Source organism: Schistocerca piceifrons, chromosome 2, assembly GCF_021461385.2.
Source record: "Schistocerca piceifrons isolate TAMUIC-IGC-003096 chromosome 2, iqSchPice1.1, whole genome shotgun sequence".
Classification (NCBI taxonomy): Eukaryota; Metazoa; Arthropoda; class Insecta; order Orthoptera; family Acrididae; genus Schistocerca; species Schistocerca piceifrons.
In genome coordinates this window covers 477,975,018-477,995,138 of record NC_060139.1, presented here as the reverse complement: position 1 = coordinate 477,995,138, position 20,121 = coordinate 477,975,018, and the positions used below count along the sequence as shown (strand labels likewise).

The 20,121-nt window shown below is 41.1% G+C and overlaps 1 protein-coding gene across 2 annotated transcripts in view; it reads right to left on the bottom strand.

The window, feature by feature from the left end:
- Positions 1-254: 254 nt before the first annotated feature.
- The window catches only part of LOC124776555 (protein chibby homolog 1), a 56,127-nt gene continuing 36,260 nt past the window's right edge, over positions 255-20,121 (bottom strand). For both annotated transcript variants that reach the window (XM_047251594.1, XM_047251591.1), the window contains one exon: positions 255-682. In XM_047251594.1, coding sequence (XP_047107550.1) covers positions 593-682 — 90 coding nt within the window. In that variant the 3' untranslated portion in view covers positions 255-592. The remainder of the gene's footprint in view (positions 683-20,121) is intronic.

Below are 20,121 nucleotides of genomic sequence, written 5' to 3'. Positions count from 1 at the left end.
TCCTTGCTACCCTCCCTGTTTACCTTTCCCTGTTGCTTCATAACCTGGGTTGTGAGTAACTGAATCCACTTTCCCTTCTTCCCTTTTTTCCCCTCTCTCCTCCCTGATGAAGGAACAAAGTTCCGAAAGCTAGGAATGTAAATTTTCAGTTCTGTTTTATGTGTATCTATCGGCTGTACTGAGCTGAGGTAAGTACTGGCCAGCCCCTCTATCTCTTTGTTAGTATTTGTTTCACATCTTATATGAGATTTTTTATTATTAAGTCACTTATTTTCACTCACACTAAACACTATCAGGCAGCCTTCTTAAACAGTATGACACAAATCCACAAAGAGTGCATTCCTTAAAAATTTCTGAAGGCTTCAGTTTTACAGCAATTAGCTTCTATACAGACAACCTTCTACATGCTGATTAAGTGTTTCATTGTCTGAGCTGTGGAACAAAACATCAGTTCTCCTTAGCAATAACCACTACACTTAGTTGTAGTGTCTCCGTTCATGAATTATTTATCACACCATGATGTCTTTCAGACCTGCTGGTGATAACTTATTTCTGTAGAGCAAGAATCATCTGACGGCAGAAATAATAGTTTTCAATTTCTCCGTTTTAAGTGTTTCATAGCTGACTGCAGTTTCTCCATCTGTTTTTCTTTGAGATGAGCTTCGGCAGTTGTTTGTGTTAGCTGTGAATGAAGAAACAATTCTTGAAATTAAACTTTCTAAGAATGATGCAAAATATTGGTACCTGTTTTAGCATTAATTTAGAGAAAAATAGCAAATAATGAATATCTTATTTCACAAAAGTATGTATCTTAGGGTGGATGCTGCATCAGTGAAAGGATTTTGCCACAAAAAAGAGCATTCTTAGATCAATAATGACTTATAACTATTCAGTTCGCTCATCAGCACCAGGTATATTACCCAGTCCAACACAGATTCTGGACAAGGGATGAATAGTCAACAAGGAACAAATGGTTTCTTTAAACTGAGAAAGAAATCAGTACCAGACAGATGAAAAATACTGTTATGAAAAAATATATTAAGAATGAGTGAATTAAAGGTGACCAATACAATATTAATTATAATCAATCAATTTTATTGCAAACTGTTAACATGTGTATACAAAGGTGCAAAATCATAAAAGACAACTATGTAAAATGGCAATAAGAAAGTATGCTAAAGCTAATTTACCTTTGTGATAAAATAAGGAAAAATATAAAGGTTTTTAATCAATAATTAGTCTCAAGAATAAACAAAACCATTGCAAGCTAACAGATACGAGAGTAACACCTTGCTAACTTTCCAAATAGAACTGTATAGAAAAATAACAGAAGTAATTAAATTGTACTGAGAAAATACTAGCACAAGAGACATTTTTAAAACTGACACAGGCTGAGACATAATTTTGCAACAAAACTTATCTGCTAGTGTTGTGTTCTGACATATAACTATGATAGTACTTTCCAACTGTATACATGTCGAGCACAGCACGAAGCTACATTTAAACAGTGTTGAAAACATTTCTCAACATTGTTTTCAGTGAAGTCTGCAACACGTTTGAAACTATACTCATTGTTTGCATCCCCGTCCACACTAGCAACAAATATTTCTGCATATATAATTGCAGTGTTTACAATGCTGAACTGGTAGCAGACATTTCACACAGCATATCTGCATCAAAACCTGTGCTACGAGCAGCAAAGAAGTGCAGTGGTGCTGCACCAGTAGAACTTGACAATATAAGAAGGCAAAGACTTAGGCTTTGTTGGTGAAGGAAAACACAGTACAGCGCTCTCGTCAGAAATGACATGCTCTACTAGCTGAATTTGGAAGATGCTGCTAGGATTTTGAAATTTTAGCAAAGACAGAGCTGCTTACCCCAAAGAAAGACACAAGTTTCAGAAAAGCAATTCCTGTGAGACAATGACTTCCTGTTATTCTTCACTTATGGCAACACAATTTTTTTATCAAGGCCTTGCATAGTTATTCCACATTTTAAAGCTATCTCAAGTAGTTCCTGCAGTCTGTGAAGTTTTGGTTGACGGATTACGTAAAGTTAATTTGGTTACATTAATAGAACTGAAACATATTTTTCTATTGTTCATAGATAAACAAATAGCGTGCAATAAAAACGAATCATCATTTTCAACAAAACAGTGGAATGTCACTGTCCATTCCAAGGAACATGAGAGAGGTATTTTCACAAAACACTCTGTAACATTACTGTTGCCTCGTTTAATGTGTTGTGTTCCCCCTCCCACCACCTTTATCACCAGTTTTTCTTGATCTGCAGTGTCTCCTGTTTCATCTGCTGGTATATCTTGGAGAATCTGCAGTCAAATTTTCAGATGTTGGCACCTGAAGGTGAGTGCCTTGAAAAAGGAAGTGTGTCCAGCTGGGCATTCCACTTTCTCCGTTGTGTTGGATCAATCCATGGGAAGCAAAGTGTCTTACAGTGCCCTGTTGCTAGTGGGAGCAAATTTTAGAATTACAGTTTTCTGCCTCTTGAATAACAACCTGAGAAGGCACGTACTATAACTATGACAGCAGTGTATCTCCACAATTTGCAAGCGGCTATTACAGCACACAAAATAGGCTGCAATTTGTATTGCCTTCAGGCAGTTGTCATGATCTCAGGGGCTTAGAGATGCTGCTCCTTCATGTCTAACTGCATTTCTAAACATAACACAAAGGACTTCACAAACATTCGAATAAATTCATGATGAATCTTCACACAATTTTGTAAGCTCACAAGGAACTGTACCAGGTAAAATAATTTCAGTTGAATCTCACTGTACAGAATACAAATCAACATTACCAAGCATAATCTTGTTTACCTTCTTTTCAAATGCGGCTCTTGGTTCCTTAAGTTTCTGAATATCATACAATAAATGTAAAGATTCAAATTCAAACTACTTTGGTTTATATAATCATTCAGTAGCACTGCAAGACCTCTTGTTCTCTTCCTTTTTTCATTTTTTGTATTTGCCCTGAGTTAACACAGAACGCCTCCTTAGTGAGTGGTCAGTGCAGCTGACTGCCATGCAGTGGACCCATTTGAATTCCCAGTTCTGCCAGAGATTTTTCCTCGGTGGGAGGACTGGAACGAGGTGCACTCAGCCTCATCAGGCCAACTGAGGAGATACTTGACCAAGTAGTAACAGGTCAAAAACATGACAACGACCAGGAGAGTGGCGTGCTGACCACATGCCCATCCATACCGCATCCAGTGATGCCACTGGCAAAGGATAACACTGTAGTTGGTCAGTTGGGGCTGACTGGCCTGTCTACAGCCAGACTGTGGAACTTACTTCATTAGCAGGCACCTCAGTTTCTATTAAAATTAAAAGGAAGGTCAGTGTTGGCCGTAATACTGATGTTTTATTGATAGCAGAATCGATTTTCGATCACATCTTCAATACTGTGGTATAAAAATTAAACTCAGACACTGGTATCAAGTTATCAATAACCAAAACTGAGAAGCACAATTGTGATCGAAAATCGATTCTGTTTTCAATAAAACATCAATATTCGGCCAACGCTGACCTTCCTGTTAATTTAACATACATGGTCGTCGTGCACACAGCACTCCATGGAATAGCCAATCAACCTCAGTTTCTTCTCCGCGTCACTGTGGCTCATGCTAAGCGGCACAGTCATTGTTGGTATTGAATCCTGTTTTCACTCTAGTATTTTTGTAGTTGGCACTACATAAATTTCAGAGGCACTCCTCTGCTTCAGAGTACAAGTTTGAAAATATGATTTCTTGTCTACATCATTATTTTTTACACACTGTAACAAAACACACATACAATATTCCCCAGCACCAAGTAGGGAAGAAAATAAACACTGATGCTACAAGTGGCATTTAGTCGTAGCTGATCAAAAACAATGTTTTCTTTCATCTGTATCAACATAGCCGCAGAGAGCTGTTTTTGTGTGTTACAGCACGTTACAAGTATTGATAACCGAGCAGTGGCTGCATACAATGTCACAAACATTGATACAAAGCTCAGTGTAGGTGTGGCTGTACGTAGAAGTGAAGCAGACAATAGTATAACTTGAGGTAAGGATATTGCACTCATTATAGCTAGGAACACAAAACATCTACGAAGAGAGAGAGAGAGAGAGAGAGAGAGAGAGAGAGAGAGAGAATGACTGAGCAATTGGTTGTGTATTACACTGTATGTAACAGCATATAGCCCAGGCAAAATTACACCATAGCTTGTTCCCTACAGGGTAACTGTAATCACCACAGCTATGTCTGCAACCCAATAGAGTCAAAGAAAAGTAAGACATCTGCAAACTGCAATCAATTCTAAATATGTGTAAGCCTAAGCCTATTACCTGCACTTTTTTTTCCACAAAACAGCAGCAGAAAAAGATCCCCACTACACAGACTAATCCCCTACTTCAAAGACAATATAAAACAAAACACAAAATATAAAATTTATTTAATTTGTACTAAACAAATATTTAAATAACATTGCAAAAAACCTATATCACAAAGAATCAAGTGGTGATACCCTTATAAAAGGCATTCACGAACACTAACCTTAAACCTTATGTTGGTTCTCAGAAATAGGCACCCAAAAGTTAAAAAGTTGAAACACTTCTCTTACTTTCATTCTATTATGTCATATACACTGATGGAAAAAGAAAATTGCGACATCAAGAAGAAGTTGTGTGACAAAAACAAAAGTTGATTGGTGTATACCTACATTTGAAAGATGATATCTAAACACATTTCACGCCAGTCGCATAAGAATGGTGCCAGTAGCACCACTATGGCGATGCAAATCAGGTTTGCTTTACATACAAACTGTAACAGTCATGAGATTGATATGGTGAGTTGATATTAGTCAAGAATACCTTTAAGGCAACAAAGATGCCATTACCAACACTTCACTGAGTTCGAAAGAGGTCACGTAATAGTGTTATGAGAAGCCGGATGTTCCTTTTGTGATATTGCAGAAAGATTTGGTGAAAAGTAGCCACTGTGCACAACTGCTGGCAGTGGTGGTCACAAGAATGTACGGCTACAAGGAGACCTGGCTCTGGACAGCCACGTGGTACTACAGAGAGACCATCACATTTGGCATATGACTATGGACATTGTACTGCATCTGCAGCAGGAATTTGAGCAGCACTTGGCACTGCAGTGACCAATGAATTGCTACAAATCAGTTACTCCAAGGACGGCTGGGAGCCAGACATTCAATAGCATGCATTCCACTGAACCTAAACCACTGCCATTTGCAACATTGGTGGTGAGAAGCAAAAAAGCTGTGTTGTCTCAGTGTCAGTGAAGACCGCATGTTAGGAGCAGGACAGCTGAGGGCCTGCAGCCAACTTGTCTGTGTGCCAAAACATTGGACCTACATTTAGAGTTATGGTCTGGGCTGCAATTTCGTATGACAGCAGGAATAATGTCGTGGTTATCTCACACATCCTGACAGCAAATATGTATGTCAATTTGGTGATTTGACCTGTTGTGCTGCCATTCATAAAAAGCATTCTAAGGGGTGTTTCCTAACAGAATAATGCTCGCCCACAAGCCGACGTTGCAACCCAACATGCTCTACAGTGTGTTGACATGTTGCGTGGTCCTGCTCGGTTATCAGAACAGTCTCCAATCAAGCACATGTTGGATATCATTGGAAGACAACTCCAGTGTCATCCAAAAACAGCATTAACCGTCTCTGTACTGACAGACCAAGTGAAGTAGGGAATGAAACACCATCCTTAATGTATGTGTTCTACCGCCACTTGTTGAATACATTTTTTATCCATCCTATTACATAATAGTGTCAATAATTGATTGTTTTCATTGTTATATTTCAGTAATTAACACTGCAAGATTAAAGGTTAATGTAAGTGGGGGGATAAGCCATTGCAAATCTGAAATGCTGGTACATTAATAACCTTTGTCACTGCCAGAATGTTGAATGCAAGCATGCAAATGTACATGCATTTTGTTTTATAGATGCCAGATGTCAGTGGCAGAGGGACAGCTCCATAAACAGCCACACCATCAACCACCACTCCTCTCCTACACACTGAGCTTGGCCAACCTTAACATCCCACAGCCTTCACCACAGCCTCCCAGATCAAGAAAAACCCATAATCTCAAGAACCAGTCACAACAGTACAGTGCCTTAGCCTCTCATCTGAAGCACTCTCCTCTACTGAATTATTTATATTATCTACGGGCCTCACTGTCAGCCCTAAACCTGCGTTTGATCATGCTACTTTTGTGAAGGACGTACTTCCCTTCACATGTAATGTCCATTGGAAATATCACTTTGTACCCAATCCCAAAACCTTTCCAACAGCAAACCTGGCAGTGAACCCTTCCTTGAACAGTTCAGACCACAATCCCAACTTGATCCACCACCACTACCTCAAAATCATCCCTTACAAGCCTTCCAAATAATTCCTTACATCCAGCATTGCTTCATGACCTACCTCAGGTCCCTACACCATGACCCTAACCTGTCCTCTGCAGAACTCCAGGCTCTATGTTCCCTAAAAGCTGATGACTCCATCATTATCCTCCCAGCAGACAAAGGATCTACTACTGTGGTACTTCACCGAAAGGAGTATGTTAGTGAAGGTCTATGCCAGCTGTCTGACACCTCTCCATACAGCATCTTCCACCAAGATCCCATCCCTCATGCCCCTCACAAGGACTAACACCTCAATCCCTAGAATTTCTCACCCCACCCAAACCACACACCTTCTTCCTAAATCCACAAACCCAATCATCCTGGCCATCCTATACTTGCTGGCTTCAAAGCACCCACTGAACATATATCTGCCATAGTTGATCAACACCTTCAATCAATAGTACAAAGACTCCCATCCTACATCAAAGATACCAACCACTTCCTAGATCATCTGAAATCCATGCCCGTCCCACTCCCACCACACACCTTGCTTGTCACCATTGATGCCACCTCCCTCTCTACCAACATCCTCCATGTTCACAGTCTGTCTGCTACTGAAAGCTTCCTCAGTCAGTGCCCACCTGATTCCAATCCTATGACATCCTTCCTACTCACCTTAATTAGCTTTATACTTAACAACTACTACTTCGCCTTTGAGGGGGCAGACATACAAACAGATCATGGGAACCAGGATGGCTCCTTCCTATGCCAACTTTCTCATGGGTCGCTTGGAGGGGGCTTTCCTAGGATTCATGGTTTGGTTTGGATACATTCATGACATCTTTACCATATGGACTCATGGTGAGGCTGACCTGCTAAAATTCCTTGAATCTCTGAATACCTTCTCCCAATTAAATTTTGTACGGTCCTGTCCCGAATTCCAGCCACTTTCCTTGATGTTGATCTCATCCTCACCGAAGACCAGCTACACACTTCCGTCCCCATTAAACCCACCAACAACAGTACTTACATTTTGACAGTTGCCATCATTTCCACGTCAAACGTTCCCTCCCATATAGCCTTGGGATCTGAAGCAAATGTATTTGTTCGGATGCAGAATCTTTACAGCAATAAACCACCATTCTCACCTCAGCCTTCACTGTACGTAATAACCCCACCAGCCTAGTTAAAAAGCAGATTTCTCAGGCCATCACATCCAATCATAGTACTGCTGATCCCTCAAAAAGCAACTCTGGACCACACCACTTGTCACCCAATATTATCCTGGTCTTGAATGTATCAAGCACCAACTTTGACAAGGGTTTTATTTTCTACAATCATGCCCGGAAATAAGATCCATTCTGTCTGTGATTTTGTCCACCACACCTAGAATAGCTTTTGTTGCACTCCCAATCTCTGCAATATCCTTGTCAGACCCTATGCTCCTTCTGCACCCATCTCCCTATCCTATAGCTCCTACCTGTGCGACTATCCCTGCTGCAAGACTCGCCCTATGCACCCTCCTACCACGACATATAATAGCCCTGTACCAGGCAAAACATATACTATCATAGGGAGAGCGACTTCAGACATGACACGTCGTATACCAGCTGTTGTGTAACACTGTTTGGCTTTCTACATCGGTGTAATACCACCAAATTATCAATTAGGATGAATGGGCATCGGCAGAGTGTGTATACTGGCAACTCGCAATATTCTGTTGCAGAGCATGCTCTACAACATGACATCTGTGACCTCGGCACCTGTTTCACTACACATGCCATCTGGATTCTTCCCTGAGACACCCGTTTCTCGGAACTCCAGGTGGGAAGTAACACTACAACATGTCCTAGGTTCTCACCACCCACCTGGCCTTAATTTATGCTAATTTCTTCCATCTCAGTATTTCTTCACTGTAACTATTCTTTGCTTCACTCTGTTTTAGTTTTCTACATCTTTCATTGTCTTTCCCGTCTATTTTTCATCACCCCACTCCCACCTCTGTTACATACAAGGCACTTAGCTTCTCACTCTTATTAACTCATGCATGATGTTTAAGCAGTAATCTCTGTCTGCATCTTATGCTGTCTTCCACCTTCAAGCTCTCATCAGGTTTTCAAATCTCGTCCATTGCAATCCCCAACAATCAGCTTTTCCTTCTAACCCCATACGGATAACCCCCCCCCCCCCCCCCCCCCCCCCCCCCATGAACCGGTTCTGGGTGACTTTCCCAAAATCTACCCCTTTTCCTAGACCTCTCCAGTCCTTTTCCTTCACCCCTCTTCCTTCCCCTTCAACTTTTCTGCCTGAAGAAGGAGCCATTGGCTCCGAAAGCTTGCCAATTACAATGATTCTTTATGTGTGTGTTCTGCCACCATTTGGTGAGTAGATTTTTTATGTATCCAATTACTTAAATATGTTAGCTAGACAAATACATTCCCAAAATTGAATTACTCTACATTAATTATTTTCGGCACTGCAATTTTTCTCCATTATCATTTTTTTCCCCATCAGCTTAGTATCATATTTTGGGTTTACTAACTACCACTTCTCCAAGTATCTACTCTTTCATGAAATTTATTGTAAATAATATATCCCTTTATCCAACAAACAGCTCAGTTTGAAACCCAGTATTTGGAACAATAACTACCAACACACAGACTTAATGGCACTTTAGCCCAAAAAGTGGTCCACTATTCAGGAACAAATATTTTCAATAATTTTAGCAACAATAAAAAGTTTAGCTAAAAATTAAGTCCAGCCTAAGAGGAAGCCTGAAAGACTTACTTGTGGCCAACTCCATTAGCTTGTCTGATGATATATAAACAGAATTAGCTGATGTAGTATATGTATTACTACAACAGCTGCTGCTGATGTACTACTACTACTACTACAATCACTACCACTAACACCACAACTAATGATACTATTATTATTGTTATTTCTCTTTCCTGTCTCAGACGTTATGTCTGGTTAAAAACGGAAAGTGACACGGACCTTGATCAAGCGTGACTTCCTTTTAACTGTACGGTATATGTTACATTGCATTTAGGAACTTTCGGGTAACTGAACGTGTATCAATAATTACAGATTTCTGCAGTTGTATATATACGTTTGGATGTAGCTGTATTGCGTTCATGTACTGGTGGATATTGCGTGGTATGACTCCTGTAGTTGAAAGTATAACTGGTATAATGTCAACTTTATCCTGATGCCACATGTCCTTGAATTCCTCAGCCAGTTGGATGTATTTTTCAATTTTTTCTCCTGTTTTCTTCTGAATATTTGTTGTATTGGGTATGGATATTTCGATTAGTTGTGTTAATTTTTTCTTTTTATTGGTGAGTATGATGTCAGGTTTGTTATGTGGCGTTGTTTTATCTGTTATAATGGTTCTCTTCCAGTATAATTTGTATTCATCATTCTCCAGTACATTTTCTGGTGCATACTTGTATGTGGGAACGTATTGTTTTATTAGTTTATGTTGTATGGCAAGTTGTTGATGTATTATTTTTGCTGCATTGCCATGTCTTCTGGGGTATTCTGTATTTGCTAGTATTGTACATACACTTGTGGTGTGATCTACTGTTTCTATTTGTTGTTTGCAAAGTCTGGATTTATCTGTTGTAGTATTGGGATCTTTATTATGCTTGCTGTAATATCTGGTGTTTATTGTTTGATCCTGCATTGCAATCATGAATCCTTCCGTCTCACTGTATATATTGCCTTTTCTTAGCCATGTGTTTGATGCGTCTTGATCGATGTGTGGCTGTGTTAGATGATACGGGTGCTTGCCATGTAGTGTTTTCTTTTTCCAATTTACTTTCTTCATATCTGTTGATGTTATGTGATCTAAAGGGTTGTAGAAGTGGTTATGAAACTGCAGTGGTGTAGCCGATGTATTTATATGAGTGATTGCTTTGTGTATTTTGCTAGTTTCTGCTCATTCTATAAAGAATTTTCTTAAATTGTCTACCTGTCCGTAATGTAGGTTTTTAATGTCGATAAATCCCCTTCCTCCTTCCTTCCTGCTTAATGTGAATCTTTCTGTTGCTGAATGTATGTGATGTATTCTATATTTGTGGTATTGTGATCGTGTAAGTGTATTGAGTGCTTCTAGATCTGTGTTACTCCATTTCACTACTTCAAATGAGTAGGTCAATATTGGTATAGAATAAGTATTTATAGCTTTTGTCTTGTTTCTTGCTGTCAATTCTGTTTTCAGTATTTTTGTAAGTCTTTGTCTACATTTTTCTTTTAGTTCTTCTTTAATATTACTATTATCTATTCCTATTTTTTGTCTGTATCCTAGATATTTACAGGCATCTGTTTTTTCCATCGCTTCTATGCAGTCGCTGTGGTTATCCAATATGTAATCTTCTTGTTTAGTGTGTTTCCCCTTGACTATGCTATTTTTCTTACATTTGTCTGTCCCAAAAGCCATATTTATATCATTGCTGAATACTTCTGTTATCTTTAGTAATTGGCTGAGTTGTTGATTTGTTGCTGCCAGTAGTTTTAGATCATCCATGTATAGCAAATGTGTGATCTTGTATCCATAATTTGTATTATTTAGCATGTTGGATAGTGGGTTCAGAGCAAGGCAGAACCAGAAAGGACTTAATGAGTCTCCTTGGTATATTCCACACTTAATCTGTATTGGCTGTGATATGATATTATTTGAATTTGTTTGGATATTAAGTGTGGTTTTCCAATTTTTCATTACTATGTTTAGGAACTGTATCAATTTAGGATCTACTTTGTATATTTCCAATATTTGTAGTAACCATGAGTGGGGTACACTATCAAAAGCTTTTTGGTAATCAATGTATGCGTAGTGTACCGACCTTTATTTAGTTTTAGCTTGATATGTCACCTCTGCATCTGTTATCAGTTGCTCTTTACATCCTTGTGCTCCTTTGCAACAGCCTTTTTGTTCTTCATTTATAAGTTTGTTCTGTGTTGTATGTGTCATTAATTTCTGTGTAATGACTGAAGTTAATATTTTGTATATTGTTGGTAAGCATGTTATGGGGCGATATTTAGATGGGTTTGCTGTGTCTGCTTGATCTTTAGGTTTCAGATAAGTTATTCCATGTGTAAGTGTATCAGGGAATGTGTATGGGTCTGCAATGTAACTGTTAAATACGTTAGATGTGAATGTGTTGAAGTGAACTTCTTTAGCAAGAAATTTGCTATTTCATCTTTTCCAGGGGCTTTCCAATTGTGAGTAGAATTAATTGCTCGGGTGACTTCATGTTGGAAAATTATCACTTCAGGCATTTGTGGTATCATCTTGTATACAAGGTGTGGCTAGAAAAAAACCGGACTAGTACTGGTGAAACAATAAAACGAATGCAATAAGGCTGAAAGTCGCGCAGCCTGTCACGTGACTCTCGCTCCGCCTACTGCTCGAGTTTCATCTGCCTCCTGCAATCAGTCTGCCCGTGGCGTCTGTTTTAAGTAGTTGACGTTTTGTCTGTGCGTCGGAAAATGTTGAGTGTACAGAAAGAACAGCGTGTTAACATCAAATTTTGTTTCAAACTAGGAAAATCTGCAAGTGAAACGTTTGTAATGTTACAACAAGTGTACGGCGATGATTGTTTATCGCGAACACAAGTGCTTGAGTGGTTTAAACGATTTAAAGATGGCCGCGAAGACACCAGTGATGACACTCGCACTGGAAGACCATTGTCAGCAAAAACTGATGCAAACATTGAAAAAAATCGGTAAACTTGTTCGACAAGATCGCCGTTTAACAATCAGAGCAGTGTCTGAGTTAACAGGAGTTGACAAGGAAAGTGTTAGGCAGATTCTTCATGAAAGTTTCAACATGAACAAAGTGTGTTCAAAAATGGTTCCAAAGTGTCTCACAATTGAACAGAAGGAACGCCGAAGAATGATTTGTTCTGACATCCTGGAAAACATTGAAAGTGATCCCACCTTCTTACAAAATGTTATTACTTGCGATAAATCGTGTTTTTTTACTTACGATCCCGAAACTAAACGCCAATCGATGCATTGGAAAACTCCTGGTTCTCCACGACAAAAAAAAGCACGAATGTCAAAATCGAAATTCAAGGCAATGATGATTGTTTTTTTTTGACATCAAAGGGATTGTGCACATTGATTGGGTACCAGAGGGACAAACAGTGAATCAGCATTACTACATTAGCGTCCTGGCTACCCTACGTCAGCGAGTACGGAGAAAACGGAACGATTTGTGGAGAAAAAAGTCATGGATCCTTCACCAAGACAATGCCCCAGCTCACAGTGCGTTGTCAGTGAAGACGTTTTTGGCAAAACACAACATTCCCATCTTAGATCATCCACCCTACTCACCTGATTTGGCCCCCTGTGACTTTTTTCTTTTCCCTAAAGTCAAGTCAGCTTTGAAAGGAACTAGATTTGAGACTGTTGAAGCAGTAAAAGAAAAAGCGACGGAAGTAATGTATGGACTTACCGAAAATGATCTGCAGCATTGCTATGAACAGTGGAAAATTCGTATGGAGCGGTGTAGAGACCGAGGAGGAGAGTACATTGAAGGAGATAACATGAAATTGTAAATAAATGTTTTTTCCAGCATCAGTCCGGTTTTTTTCTAGCCGCACCTTGTATGTCTGTTTCTGCTTGCATCCACTGTGCATGCCTGTTATGCTGTACTGGGTTCGACCATATGTTGCTCCAGAAGTGTTCCATGTCTGTTATGTTTGGTGGATTGTCTATTTTAATGTGTGTGTTTTCTATTGTCTGGTAAAATTTCTTTTGGTTTGTGTTGAATGTTTTGTTTTGTTTCCTTCTATTTTCACTTTCTTTGTATCTTCTGAGTCATTTGGCCAATGCTTGTAATTTCTACTTCTTTTCATCTAATTGCTCTATCGCTTCTTGTTGTGAGATTTTACCTAACTTATTGTTGTTTCCACTTGTGGTTTATTTGGTGGTCTATGCAAGAATGGTCTAATGTCTGTATTTGTGTCTTTGTATTCTATATATGTCAGCTGAAATTTTTCTTCTATATCTAACATGTGTGTCACTTCGTGTTCTATTTGTGCTTGTTCTGGTGGCTGCCTTAAGATTTTGTTTTCCTCTGATTGTTTAATTGATGCGTGTTGTTCTTTGTTTGTTTGCTCTGGGATGTTTGAGTCCATTACTGTATTTTCTTCTTCTTCTGATTGCACATTATTTTGTTCCAGTATTTGTTGTACCCTCCCCCCATGAACCATGGACCTTGCCGTTGGTGGGGAGGCTTGCGTGCCACGATACAGATAGCCGTACCGTAGGTACAACCACAACGGAGGGGAATCTGTTGAGAGGCCAGACAAACGTGTGGTTCCTGAAGAGGGGCAGCAGCCTTTTCAGTAGTTGCAAGGGCAACAGTCTGGATGATTGACTGATCTGGCCTTGTAACAGCCGAGTTGTCTTGTGACAGCCAGAGCGAGAGCACCAGCAGCAGCGAGTACTGTTTGTATAAAGCGTTTATTTTGCATTTTGTTTACGACCTTCCACTAAGGAAGGGATTCTATTTGTGTTTATCTGCTCTGCATAGTAACTAACAGTTCTTGATAAAACTTTACGTAGTTTTCGTGTTAGATTTCTTAGTGTTTTCTTGATCGTTTAGAACAGAAAGCGCCCTAAAACCGTCTTTTGTTTGTTTCGCGGCCGTTAGCCACTAGTCACTTGAATCAGCAGTTGTCTTGTGACAGCCAGAGCGAGAGCACCAGCAGCAGCGAGTACTGTTTGTATAAAGCGTTTTTGTACTTATTTGCTGCGCTTAGCTTTTAAATAGTTTTTCTGGGAAAACCTAGCGTAGTTTTCGCGTCTCGTATTTCAGTGAGTGTTTCTTGATTATCAGAGTAGCTCATCAGAAGATTATCTTGGGAATTTGTCACCGTATAGAGTAGGGTAAACATAGTCATGTGTAGGGACTGTGGTTGTTGTGAGCGGACGCAAGGAGAGTTGGCCACTCTTCGGGGGCAGGTGGAGGCTTTGTCTGTTAGGCTCATCGAGCTCGAGGCGCAGGCGTCGGCTCGTAGTGGCGTTGGGGCAACTGTGGTGAGACCTATGCCTACTTCGGTGGCCTTGGAATCACATGGAACCCCTGATGTCGCTGCGTCTTCCGGCAGTGAGCATCTTACCGGTCAGCCATCACTCCAGGGTGAATGGCGGACAGTGGTGGGCTCGCGCGTGCCTGGCCGAAAGGCAAAGGTGGGATCTGGCTGCGTGGCAGCTGCCTTACCCCTTTCCAACAGGTACGGGGTGCTTCCTAGTGGTGATGACATCGTTTCCGAGCCACCACAGGATGCCTCGCCTGTTGGGCCAGTGGCCGATTCTCCGGCAAGGTCCCGACAGTCACAGAGGGCGGGCCTATTAGTTATAGGGAGCTCCAACGTTAGGCGGGTTATGGAGCCCCTCAGGAAAATAGCGGGTAGGTCGGGGAAGAATGCCAGTGTGCACTCGGTGTGCTTGCCGGGGGGTCTCGTCCGTAATGTGGAGGAGGCCCTTCCGGCAGCTATTGAACGCACTGGGTGTGACCGGCTGCAGATAGTAGCACATGTCGGAACGAATGACGCCAGCTGCTTGGGTTCTGAGGCCATCCTTGGTTCCTTCCGGCGGCTGGCTGATTTGGTGAAGACAACCAGCATCGCACGCGGAGTGCAAGCTGAGCTTAATATCTGCAGCATAGTGCCCAGAGTCGATCGCGGTCCTCTGGTTTGGAGCCGTGTGGAGGGTCTAAACCAGAGGCTCAGACGACTCTGCGACTATAATGGTTGCAAATTCATCGACCTCCGTTATTGGGTGGAGAACTGTAGGGCCCCCCCTAGACAGGTCAGGCGTGCACTACACACCGGAAGCAGCTACTAGGGTAGCAGAGTACGTGTGGCGTGCACACGGGGGTTTTTTAGGTTAGAGGGACCCCCCCTTGGGCGAAACGATAAAATACCTGACGGCTTACCAGAGAGGACATTATCATCGTTGATAAAGAACGTCCGTCCGCAGAGACCAAAAACAGGAAAAGTTAACGTAATATTGGTAAACTGCAGGAGTATCCAGGGCAAGGTTCCTGAATTAGTATCTCTTATTGAAGGAAATAGTGCGCATATAGTATTAGGAACGGAAAGTTGGTTAAAACCGGAAGTGAACAGTAACGAAATCCTAGACACAGAATGGAATATATACCGCAAGGATAGGATAAACGCCAATGGTGGAGGAGTATTTATAGCAGTAAAGAATTCAATAATATCCGGTGAAGTTATTAGCGAATGCGAATGTGAAATAATCTGGGTTAAGTTAAGTATCAAAGGTGGGTCAGATATGATAGTCGGATGCTTCTATAGACCACCTGCATCAGCAACCGTAGTAGTTGAGCGCCTCAGAGAGAACCTGCAGAACGTCGTGAAGAAGTTTCGTGATCATACTATTGTAATAGGGGGAGACTTCAATCTACCAGGTATAGAATGGGATAGTCACACAATCAGAACTGGAGCCAGGGACAGAGACTCTTGTGACATTATCCTGACTGCCTTGTCCGAGAATTACTTCGAGCAGATAGTTAGAGAACCAACTCGTGAAGCTAACGTTTTAGACCTCATAGCAACAAATAGACCGGAACTTTTCGACTCCGTGAATGTAGAAGAGGGTATCAGTGATCATAAGTCAGTGGTTGCATCAATGACTACAAGTGTAATAAGAAATGCCAAGAAAGGAAGGAAAATATATTTGCTTAACAAGAGTGATAGGGCACAAATCGCAGAATATCTGAGTGACCACCATCAAACGTTCATTTCTGAGGAAGAGGATGTGGAACAAAAATGGAAAAAATTCAGAAACATCGTCCAGTACGCCTTAGATAAGTTCGTACCGACTAAGGTCCAAAGCGAGGGGAAAGATCCACCGTGGTATAACAATCATGTACGAAAGGTACTACGGAAACAAAGAAAGCTTCATCATAGGTTTAAGAGTAGTCGAATCATAGCTGATAAGGAAAAGCTGAACGAAGCGAAAAAGAGCGTAAAGAGAGCAATGAGAGAAGCATTCAACGAATTCGAACATAAAACATTGGCAAACAATCTAAACAAGAACCCTAAAAAGTTTTGGTCATATGTAAAATCGGTAAGCGGATCTAAATCCCCTATTCAGTCACTCGTTGACCACGATGGCACCGAAACAGAGGATGACCGAAGAAAGGCAGAAATACTGAATTCAGTGTTCCGAAACTGTTTCACTGCGGAAAATCGTAACACGGTCCCTGACTTCAGCCGTCGCACGGACGCCAAAATGGAAAATATTGAAATAAACGATATCGGAATTGAAAAACAACTGCTATCACTTAGTAGCGGAAAAGCATCCGGACCAGACGAGATACCCTTAAGATTCTACAGTGATTATGCTAAAGAACTTGCCCCCTTTCTATCAGCAATTTATCGTAGATCGCTGGAAGAACGTAAAGTACCTAGCGACTGGAAGAAAGCGCAGGTCGTTCCCATTTTCAAGAAGGGTCATAAATCAGATGCGAATAATTATAGGCCTATTTCGCTTACGTCAATCTGTTGTAGAATAATGGAACATGTTTTGTGTTCTCGTATTACGACGTTCTTAGATAATACAAATCTCCTTCATCATAACCAACATGGATTCCGCAAACAGAGATCATGTGAAACTCAGCTCGCCCTATTTGCCCAAGAAATTCACAGTGCCGTAGACACTGGCGAGCAGATTGATGCCGTATTCCTGGACTTCAGGAAGGCATTTGATACGGTTCCGCACTTACGTTTAGTGAAAAAAATACGAGCTTACGGAATATCGGACCAGGTTTGTGATTGGATTCAGGATTTCCTAGAAGAAAGAACACAACATGTCATTCTTAACAGTTCAAAATCTGCAGATGTAGAGGTAATTTCGGGAGTACCGCAGCGAAGCGTGATAGGACCTTTATTGTTTACAATATACATAAATGACTTAGTTGACAACATCGGTAGCTCCGTGAGGCTATTTGCAGATGACACGGTTGTCTACAAGAAAGTAGCAACATCAGAAGACTCGTACGTACTCCAGGAGGACCTGCAGAGGATTAATGCATGGTGCGACAGCTGGCAGCTTTCCCTAAACGTAGATAAATGTAATATAATGCGCATACATAGGGGCAGAAATCCATTCCAGTACGATTATGCCATAGGTGGTAAATCATTGGAAGCGGTAACGACCGTAAAATACTTAGGAGTTACTATCGGAGCGATCTGAAGTGGAATGATCACATAAAACAAATAGTGGGAAAAGCAGGCGCCAGGTTGAGATTCATAGGAAGAATTCTAAGAAAATGTGACTCATCGACGAAAGAAGTAGCTTACAAAACGCTTGTTCGTCCGATTCTTGAGTATTGCTCATCAGTATGGGACCCTTACCAGGTTGGATTAATAGAAGAGATAGACATGATCCAGCGAAAAGCAGCGCGATTCGTCATGGGGACATTTAGTCAGCGCGAGAGCGTTACGGAGATGCTGAACAAGCTCCAGTGGCGGACACTTCAAGAAAGGCGTTACGCAATACGGAGAGGTTTATTATCGAAATTACGAGAGAGCACATTCCGGGAAGAGATGGGCAACATATTACTACCGCCCACATATATCTCGCGTAATGATCACAACGAAAAGATCCGAGAAATTAGAGCAAATACGGAGACTTACAAGCAGTCGTTCTTCCCACGCACAATTCGTGAATGGAACAGGGAAGGGGGGATCAGATAGTGGTACAATAAGTACCCTCCGCCACGCACCGTAGGGTGGCTCGCGGAGTATAGATGTAGATGTAACAATAACCAAAACGGCCTTGCTGTGCTGGTACTGCGAACGGCTGAAAGCAAGAGGAAACTATGGCCGTAATTTTTCCCGAGGGCATGCAGCTTTACTGTATGATTAAATGATGATGGCGTCCTCTTGGGTAAAATATTCCGGAGGTAAAATAGTCCCCCATTCGGATCTCCGGGCGGGGACTACTCAAGAGGATGTCGTTATCAGGAGAAAGAAAACCGGCGTTCTACGGATCGGAGCGTGGAATGTCAGATCCCTTAATCGAGCAAGTAGGTTATAAAATTTAAAAAGGGAAATGGATAGGTTAAAGTTAGATATAGTGGGAATTAGTGAAGTTCGGTGGCAGGAGGAACAAGACTTCTGGTCAGGTGACTACAGGGTTATAAACACAAAGTCAAATAGGGGTAATGCCGGAGTAGGTTTAATAATGAATAGGAAAATAGGAATGCGGGTAAGCTACTACAAACAGCATAGTGAACGCATTATTGTGGCCAAGATAGATACGAAGCCCACAGCTACTACAGTAGTACAAGTTTATATGCCAACTAGCTTTGCAGATGACGAAGAAATTGAAGAAATGTATGATGAAATAAAAGAAATTATTCAGATAGTGAAGGGAGACGAAAATTTAATAGTCATGGGTGACTGGAATTCGAGTGTAGGAAAAGGGAGAGAAGGAAATGTAGTAGGTGAATATGGATTGGGGCTAAGAAATGAAAGAGGAAGCCGCCTGGTAGAATTTTGCACAGAGCACAACTTAATCATAGCTAACACTTGGTTTAAGAATCATGATAGAAGGTTGTATACATGAAAGAACCCTGGAGATACTAAAAGGTATCAGATAGATTATATAATGGTAAGACAGAGATTTAGGAACCAGGTTTTACATTGTAAGACATTTCCAGGGGCAGATGTGGGCTCTGACCACAATCTATTGGTTATGAGCTGTTGATTAAAACTGAAGAAACTGCAAAAAGGTGGGAATTTAAGGAGATGGGACCTGGATAAACTGAAAGAACCAGAGGTTGTACAGAGTTTCAGGGAGAGCATGAGGGAACAATTGACAGGAATGGGGGAAAGAAATACAGTAGAAGAAGAATGGGTAGCTCTGAGGGATGAAGTAGTGAAGGCAGCACAGGATCAAGTAGGTAAAAAGACAAGGGCTAGTAGAAATCCTTGGGTAACAGAAGAAATATTGAATTTAATTGATGAAAGGAGAAAATATGAAAATGCAGTAAATGGAGCAGGCAAAAAGGAATACAAACGTCTCAAAAATGGGATCGACAGGAAGTGCAAAATGGCTAAGCAGGGATGGCTAGAGGACAAATGTAAGGATGTAGAGGCTTATCTCACTAGGGGTAAGATAGATACTGCCTACACGAAAATTAAAGAGACCTTTGGAGATAAGAGAACCACTTGTATGAACATCAAGAGCTCAGATGGAAACCCAGTTCTAAGCAAAGAAGGGAAAGCAGAAAGGTGGAAGGAGTATATAGAGGGTCTATACAAGGGCGATGTACTTGAGGACAATATTATGGAAATGGAAGAGGACGTAGATGAAGATGAAATGGGAGATACGATACTGCGTGAAGAGTTTGACAGAGCACTGAAAGACCTGAGTCGAAACAAGGCCCCCGGAGTAGACAACATTCCATTGGAACTACTGACGGCCTTGGGAGAGCCAGTCCTGACAAAACTCTACCATCTGGTGAGCAAGATGTATGAAACAGGCGAAATACCCTCAGACTTCAAGAAGAATATAATAATTCCAATCCCAAAGAAAGCAGGTGTGAAAATTACCGAACTATCAGTTTAATAAGCCACAGCTGCAAAATACTAACACGAATTCTTTACAGACGAATGGTAAAACTAGTAGAAGCCGACCTCGGGGAAGATCAGTTTGGATTCCATAGAAATACTGGAACACGT